Source organism: Dendroctonus ponderosae, unplaced genomic scaffold (assembly GCF_020466585.1).
Source record: "Dendroctonus ponderosae isolate FM_Combo_2020 unplaced genomic scaffold, Dpon_F_20191213v2 Dpon_F_20191213_5, whole genome shotgun sequence".
Lineage (NCBI taxonomy): Eukaryota > Metazoa > Arthropoda > Insecta > Coleoptera > Curculionidae > Dendroctonus > Dendroctonus ponderosae.
The window spans coordinates 5,770,073-5,778,785 of record NW_026018715.1 but is presented as its reverse complement, the minus strand read 5'-3'; the positions used below and the strand labels follow the sequence as shown (position 1 = coordinate 5,778,785).

Sequence of the window (8,713 nt, the reverse complement as noted above, 5' to 3'; positions counted from 1 at the left end):
AGCTTTTGCTTGAATATTTTCGCAGCCTTTTTTGTGCAAAAATGCTTTTGGCAAAGACAAAATAAACCGTAGTACAGGGTCATTTATTAGTAAAGAATCTACGAAATTTTTGTACACAGCAATTGGAAGCAAACTATTATGAAAACATATCGGAATAACGGCCGAACGAATTTCATTCAAAACCCGAAAGTTAACACTTTCCTGTTATTGTTAGTTTTTAATATTTAAAATTTATTAATTTTATTCAAAAAGAAAAAAACCACACAGTGTTTGTAAACAAGTTTCCAAAAATGTATATCAACCACAAGACATTCGTTTGAAAAAAAATCATAAAGCGAGCTTGCAGAGGATTCCTTTTCGTGCGCAATTATTTCTTTTATACAGGGTTATACTATTAGTATACAGGGTGTCTACTTAGTTCGATCCAAATGGGTAACTTTTTTATTAATAATTTTACGAGAAATTTATTCTTCATAAGAAATTCTGCCTGGTCCAAAGCCTAAAATGCAGAAATCAGATGCTTAGCGAATAAAGACAACTGATAAAAGTCTTCGATATTGTCACAAATAAAGGTACTTTATTCTTGAGCAAAATTCATAGTTTCTGATATACCTGGTGTAAAAAAGTAATATCTGCTGGTTGCATTTTAGGTTTTAGACCAAGTAGAAACAATAACTTTTTCTTGTAAAATTCATAATTAAAAAGATTGTATTTGTATGGTGCAGATCTTAAATCTATCTAGCATCTCATGTTATTCTAGCTAATTAATCTGTTTTTGCCATTTTTAGTTACGCCTTAAAGTTAGATCATTTTTAGTAGTTTCCGGGTGATTACAAAAGATCCATGATGAGTACGACTTACCTTGTTCACTTTGTGTTGTCCCAATTATGGAATTGAAAAAAATATCTCATGTACGATGAATAATTTCTGATATAAAATAGATCATATTTTTTAGCGTATGCCCCCTAATACGTCGTTTCCTTTTAAACGAACTAAACTGTTTTTGATCAATTGATACCATTAACAATAATCAGTTTTAACGACATGCAAAGTCTAATGAGACAATAATACAACTCTACGCAGCGTAATTGATGTATTCGTAGATATAAGATTAGATTCAGATTAGTTTAGAAAAAAGTCGATTGAGTAATTCACAGAAAAACATCAACAGCCCAAAACCTGTTGAAAAGATAAGTAAGCCCAATCATCGGGCCCCTTAATAATTTAGCCCTTTTAAATTATATGTGTTTCATTTGTAGGCCATTTTTACACCACACACATCTATATGAAGTTACGAAATAACGCATATTGTAACAAACCTAAATGTTAAGAAATATTGGAATAAAGTATTTCCTTTCCTATAGCTATTGGACCATTGGTTTCGGGCCCGAGGAACGACAAATAAAACAAAATATATCCAGAAGAGTTATAAGTACGTAAATATTCATAATATGATAAAATCAAACATTCGTATTAAAAAAATATTTAAATAATAAACATATTCAGAAAAATCCAAACAAATTCAAATATGTAAAAGTTTGAAAATAGCTCGCATATAAAAAGAAGAAAATGAAAACTTTTTGTTCTGAAACAGAAAACTTAGTGCATTGCTAGGGGTCCCCAACTAAAAAAACCAAGACAAGACATTCTTGAAATTCTTAATGTGAAACCAGCAACAATTTCATCTGGTTGTATTTCACACATTGAGCCAGCTGCCCAGACGAATTAGAATTTATCATAAAATCGCCCTTTTATCGCAGTAGAGTTAATATCTTGAAAGAGGCAGTATTGTTTAGGCTTAGAAGATCATTTAAACACTTGCCGTTTTAGGCCAAGCTATAGGTGTTTAAAAATGCTTTATCGTGACAAAAATACTAGTAGCAAACCAATTGTGCGATTATATAAAAGATAATGAGCAGATGAATGGGTATGTGTTTCCGACTCACATTTCCGGTCCATGTGTTAGTTATTAACAATTTATTGCAAAAAACGCTATTTTTGCTGTTTATAACTTTGAAACTAATGGAGCAATCGGAATTCCCCAAATATAGACAAAAAAGAAAGAAAATATCTACAAAATGAGAGGTCAAACGCCACAATCGGATAATTAGTTTCTGAGAAATTTAGGGAAAACCGGAAAATTGGGCGTTTTTTCGAAAATTCATAGCTGTCATTTTTTGAGCTGGAGCGCTAATATTTTGAGCGAAATTTGCAGTACGTCTTTTCCCGGCCGGCCTGTATGAGTTACCGTAAGTCCGATAATAATTCAAATTTTTTTTTGCAAAGTCCACTCAACTGCGAGGGGGCGATCGGACGATTTTCGCGAACTATACGAACGGTTTTTAGCATACTTCTTATCGATCTTATCACTTCGTTGGGGCATTTCGATTGTTCCATTAGTTTCACAGTTAGAAAACTATAAACAGAAAGAAAAAATAGCGTTTTTTTTTTCAATAAATTGTTAATAACTAACATATGCACCGGAAATGCGACCCGTAAAAACATACCTATTCATCTGCTCATTATCTATTATATCATCGCACAATTGGTTTGCTACTAGTATTTTTGTCACGCAAAAATGCTATACATCTTGGCCTATTTATACTTTAGGCTCAACAGCAGCGAGCCATTAAACATATTGCCACTCGCACAACAGACTCGCAATTCTCATCAGTAAATCTCAATACTTGTCAAAAGATTATTTAATGAATGTTGGGCGGATAATTTAAAAAATTACTAATTATAACGATTGGCTCAATGCTCCACCACTTGCCACTAGCAAGCATCCCTAACACGGGCGCAGGTTTTGTTTTTAAATTTTCAACCAAATCAGTGGTCTGAATTTAAATTAAAACACTAAAAAAGGATTGAAGGCATTGAAATTTTAACCACACACCTGATGAAACTACAGTATGACCTATAATGAATAAATTGATTAAACAATCTTAAGCTTAAAACGATAAAAATAAAGCGACTAATATGTTTTTGATTAAATGAAACAAACATTGTTTTACTTAAGCAGCAACAGCATTAATGAAAATTTATACATGTTGATGAAACTAACGGCGACGACCCTTGGTTGTCGTCCATCCATCTTCGGCTTCAGCTGGCGGTTGAGAATCTGTCGCTGCTGAAAATAAGTTACATATTAATGCAATTTGACTTTTAAAACCGCAGCTAAATATAACCCGAGTGTAAAACTGAATAAATGCGAGCACAATGTACACGGGTGCAAAAAATTATCAAGCAACTAGAAACATTCACTAAAACAAATACTTTAATTAGCAAAAATGCTGATAAATACGGAGTTTTTGATGCAAGCGCCAGACAACATATTGATGTGAATTCACATTTTGCTCGTTTGCCTTATAAAATAACTATTTTCATACGACTTCCAAATTTCAGGGTAAAATAGGGATTGCGCTTGAATGGCACAAGATTGGACAAAAAACGTGGGCGAGTGTATTTTGCTTTTACTTCTCATACTGTAAAACAAGTTCGGTTTATTGACAAGCATTGAAAAAAATATTAACGACCAAAGAAAGCAACCTTCTAATGATACACAGTTGCTGCAAATTTTTATTATTTTTTTATAAAATTCATTTATTTTACTTCAATTATTAACATTTTTTGAGCTAATTGACCTACGACGTTACAATTTAATTTTTTAGCAGACCATTTACCATTTAACTGAAACTTAGTTAAATAGCTTAAAATGATGATATTTTCAACAATGACATTTTTTACCAATATTAATTATTCTCTTAGAAATACGTTGCACAAAATTACCATCGAACATATTCCAAGAAAAATACACATATATCAAGGCAGAATTATCCTATATATTTCCGTCATCTCGGAGATTTGTGAATTACGAATTCAGGAATCAACTCACAGTTTAGAACAATGTACTTAACTATCTTATATAAACATTATCCTTAAATCGCCTCGTTTCGGAAATACAAAGGGTTGACATTTTTTTACGAAAAAACCTTTCATACAATTGTGGTGAAATTCGGAATACAAACACTTCAAATGACCTTACAGATTGCTCTTTCATTTTTAACCGCCCAATCTCCTTGAAAACTTTGGGACTAAATTCAATAAAACGGCATCATATTGGTATTTACTGATTCGTTTGAAAACTTATTTGTCATTAGTATTTTTTACATTTTATTTCGTTTCTGATATTTAATGAAATTTGGGACAATGTAGTTACGTAAATTTCATTAAACGTTACAGCCGATGAATGATGGAAACCTAATTATTTCTGTCAACTCACGTTTGTACATAATATTGTTACAATTCTATTTTAAAAGTGTTTTTCGTGCAACGAAAAAACCATAAAAATTTCAATAATTTAATCATCCCAGAAACTTTCACCAACTAAGACAAAAATTACAATAATTGTTTAAGTGCATTTCTCCAGCGTCAATACATTTTGACATCGGCGAACTCGTGTATTAATCTGGATTTATAAACTCTGCAGTTCGTCCCGTTAGTCGTTCGTGAAGTTGCCGTACCGTTGCCGTTTCTGTTGTTCGAGTTTTTATGATTTATATTGTGCAGTTAGCAGTTGCCGACGTTGGAATTTGATTCGTCAGATTGACAGATTGTATGCTCATATGATTTAATGCCGGTTATGTTGTCTCTTGTGTTGACCCAATAATACATACATCAATTCAATTTTTTTATTATAATGTAAAAATATCAAAACGTCGAGATTGTGTTGATCTAGACACAAGCTACTTGCTTTGACGTTCATATTTGCTATTGAAGGACAAGCGCCTTTAGTAACATGCCTAAATTTCTATTTTACCATTAAACAAGATGTATTTAGCACGGTCGCAAATTAAGCAATATAAATAAAACACGGCCTCGTTTTGACAAATGTCACTCAGTCACTCACGTGTTATGAAACTCTTTCTCTCATTGGTTAAATCGCCAACTGCACGAACGACGTCGCCGGCGAAATAAAATTTGGTTAATTACCAATGACATGGAAATGTATTGGAAACGACAAACCTCAAGCAACGCCGGCTTTATAAATTGTTACGTGCGCGCGCGTGTTTATTTCTCGAACGGCGGCAACTGCGGACTTCGAACGACGAAGGGCACCGACTGCAGAGTTTATAAATCCAGCTTTAACCGCAACTTTTAATGAATGGGACTAATTTTTATTTTATTACAAGCGCTTTTAATCCTAGTGATGAATGAATCACTTAATCACGGGCCTTTACTGGTTTCATAAATGATAGATCTTAGATGTCGCAATACAAAAAAATCCAAAGGATTCAGATCGGGGGAGCGTGGCGGCCAAGTCACTGGTCCTTCGCAAGGAACGCTTTTGAAATAGACTTGTGACAATCTTCTGCACAAAGTTAAGTTGAGACAAATTGATTTTCCATGACTTGCTGTACTCTTTAATAAAATGTAGATAACTAGAGAGTTACATTGTTCCGAATTTCATTAAATATCTCAAAAACAAAATAAAATGTGAAAAAATAAAGTTCAAGGAAAAAGTTAAAACGGACGAAAGGTCATTAGAAGTGTTTGTATTCCGAATTTTACTACAATTCGATGAAAGGTTCGAAACATATGAAGAAACAATTACTTACTCCAAAACCTTGCGATTTTCTGAACATTTTTATATTATGATCTATTGATTCTCAAAGTTGTCAATATTAAACCTGAACCACTCTGTACATGTTGCTCGCTTATCAATCTATTATCCACTTTAAATACAAATATAGTTATATTTATACATATCATTAACATATCTAATGATCTCATTCAAATCTTGCCGTAAAAACAATGAAAAAATAAAATTCAAAAAGTAAAAACAGTAAAATAGGCAGGATAGTTCCCGATATAAAAAACGAAAACAGAAACATCGATATTTAAGATTTGCAAAGTAGACGTACGATAATAATGAAAATGTTATTTTGAAAACTACTTACGTTTTTCCTTGGGTGCGGGACGTTTCTCCTCCACAACTTTTCTGTCCTCCCCACCTCGCCTATCGTCATCCGCAGTACCATCATCACCTCCTCTTCTTATAGGCTCTTCGCGTCTTGAAGGCCCGCTTCTAGAAGACGGTGGGGGTCCTCTACGAAGAGTATCATCGCTCGTTTTAGATGAACGCCATGTACTTCCACCATTTTCCGGTTTGCGGTCTCGTTCGTCCGTTCTAGAATTAATTTATTAAATGACAAAACAATTTTAATCCAAAAAACATAATTTTAGATGTTAACTCATCGCGCAAATATATTAGTATACATATGTATAAGATGATTACAAGTATTCAGCCTAAAATTATTCTTCAGATGGCTGATAGATGATCCTTAATAATGCATAATTTTCTTCAATGCTCTTCAATTATACTCTCAGCAAATAATTGGAAATTACTTGTAAAAAACCACCACCCAATTTAACTTAAATAGTCATCAATGCGTTTACGCCTTAATATTTTGCTTCTAAATAAAGTAATATTACAGACCGTCAATAAGGTCGATTTGTCATGTAACTTTTCCATAAATAATCACCTGCTACGGATTTTTCTAAATTTCAGTGGTCTTTTCGATTTTTTGCGATTTTCACATTTTTTTTCCTTCAAAACGAGAGCGTCCTGTCAAAAAAAATTCTTAATAAAATCTCGACCTGGTTGAGCTCTACCCATTATTTTTTTTACTTTCAAAGGGACTTTTCCATTTAAACTGGATGTGGCGTCACAGACGCTGGGATTAATTTTCTTTCAAAAAAATGAAACATTTTTCGAGTGTAATGGATTGGTATGAAGCAGGAAAGACCTCCAATGTCAAATTTTGAACGAAATTTGATATCACAAAATTACGGTGAAGTTTTCTCTACAAATGTTTCATGAATTTTAAAAATACTAAATTATTCCCTCATTATCGGATCGTTAAGAAATAGTCAATACCAACTGCTCAAGAAAAAAACGATTATACATATAGATCTCGGCAAGCCCGAGTTTTACAAAGAAAAAGTTTTTTCCATAGGAAGCTTCGTTTTCGAGCAAGAAATATAATGTAAACATCGCAAAAAATCGAAAGGAATTTTTTTGTATTTTTTCTTAGAACCATTCCATGCAGGTTGTTSGATTTGGAAAAGTTACATGACAAATCGAACTTGGGTGGTTACACCCCTATGGGAGSGAAATTATCAAAATTGGATAAATGTGTCAAATGTTCTTTGGATTAATTCGAATTCACATCAATTACTTTTGACACCATATAATACCAATCAACYGGTCGAATTGAYCAAATTCAGTACAAAATAAATTSCYAYCTAACCTCCATAGAGAGAAAAATAAATAATTTTTATACCYATCAACTTAAATGCTYACAAAAAATMAGAAATTTATCATKGATGGATTCCACTTAGACCGAAATAGCCACTAAATGTCGTTAACGATTGTTTGTTGCCACAATGATAAACTATAAGTTTCCGATTTTAGACAGACCAATAAATCGAAAACATTTTTTGACTCTTTTCGTGTTTTAATGTAAACGGAAATTGATGRAAATTCGATTAATAGTTCGATTGAGCTGGTCCAAAAACCGGGAACGGCGTTGTCTTGCGAAGCGAATAAGCGTATTCTCAAAAGCAAACGAGTGATTCATTCAGTTATAACTATAGGAGAAAGACTGAGGTTACCGTTCTCTTGAAGACGAGAATCACGGTGTTTAAAAATGTCATTAAACCGATTGCAGAAAGATGAACGTGGGACCTTTAAAAATCTAGTCAAATTTGAAGATCAATTTTGAACATGAAAAATTAATTTTAGTCCCTTGCGTGCTCTGGTCTTGCGGGCCACCTTTTTTGTTTTTGGATAGTGCACTAAGGTCAGCTTCAAATTGACATCAATGGCAAATCCAGATTTTGTATTTGAAAACTTTCAACAAAAAACATTGAATTGTATGGTACTGTGTAAATATCCTGAAAATGGATTGCCGGAGCAACATCGTCGAGGCACACCCTTTTTCCGTTGAAAAGTTTACAGACTCAATGATGTTAGCAGAAACGTTCATACACTGTGGCAACAGCCACAATAAAAATATATTCTCTTGAAATTGGAAAGATATTGCCTTCCTAAACCTATATGGTTTATTATTATTTAATAATAACAATTTAATATTCGGTCCAACTGGTATCCTCCATACGAAATAACTAGGACAATCTGCTTTATACAAAAAGTTACTTAGTTTCAAAACTATTAGCAAAAATGTTTAAAAAAAATTAAACCTTGACAACCTGTATCCGATCATTCCAAGAATCCGTGGTTTAGCTTTCTGCCATATTCATTTCAGGACATGCTATATGCTAAACATAACTTACCTGGAATCAGTTTTTCGGTCGTATCGAGAAGAGTCGTAAAAGCGCGGTCGTTCGCTGCCTCGGTCCCGCTCATATGAACGTCCACTGTCGCGCTCATCTCTTCTTCCAATTTCTCTGGTATCTCTGCGGTCACGATCGTATCCTGAAAATAATCATTATTGGTTACAATATGAGCAAAAATCTTTCTTATTATCAATCATTTTAATACACAGTTATCAAAATGCAATACTAATTTGAGATCGAACGTACCTAACACAAATTACAAGACCCATTCTCTAAGAGCTTTCTAGCACTGCCACAATAGTCAATGAACCAGTTAACATAATTTTAAATCATGTAAGGACAGTGCAAAATT

The 8,713-nt window shown here is 33.2% G+C and overlaps 1 protein-coding gene across 1 annotated transcript in view; it reads right to left on the bottom strand.

The window, feature by feature from the left end:
• Window positions 1-1,414: 1,414 nt before the first annotated feature.
• LOC109546580 (eukaryotic translation initiation factor 3 subunit A) overlaps window positions 1,415-8,713 on the bottom strand; it is a gene marked incomplete in the record, with an annotated part of 14,096 nt that continues 6,797 nt past the window's right edge. The window contains 3 exon segments of the mRNA XM_048666402.1: window positions 1,415-3,130; window positions 5,961-6,190; window positions 8,359-8,500. Coding sequence (XP_048522359.1) covers window positions 3,060-3,130; window positions 5,961-6,190; window positions 8,359-8,500 — 443 coding nt within the window.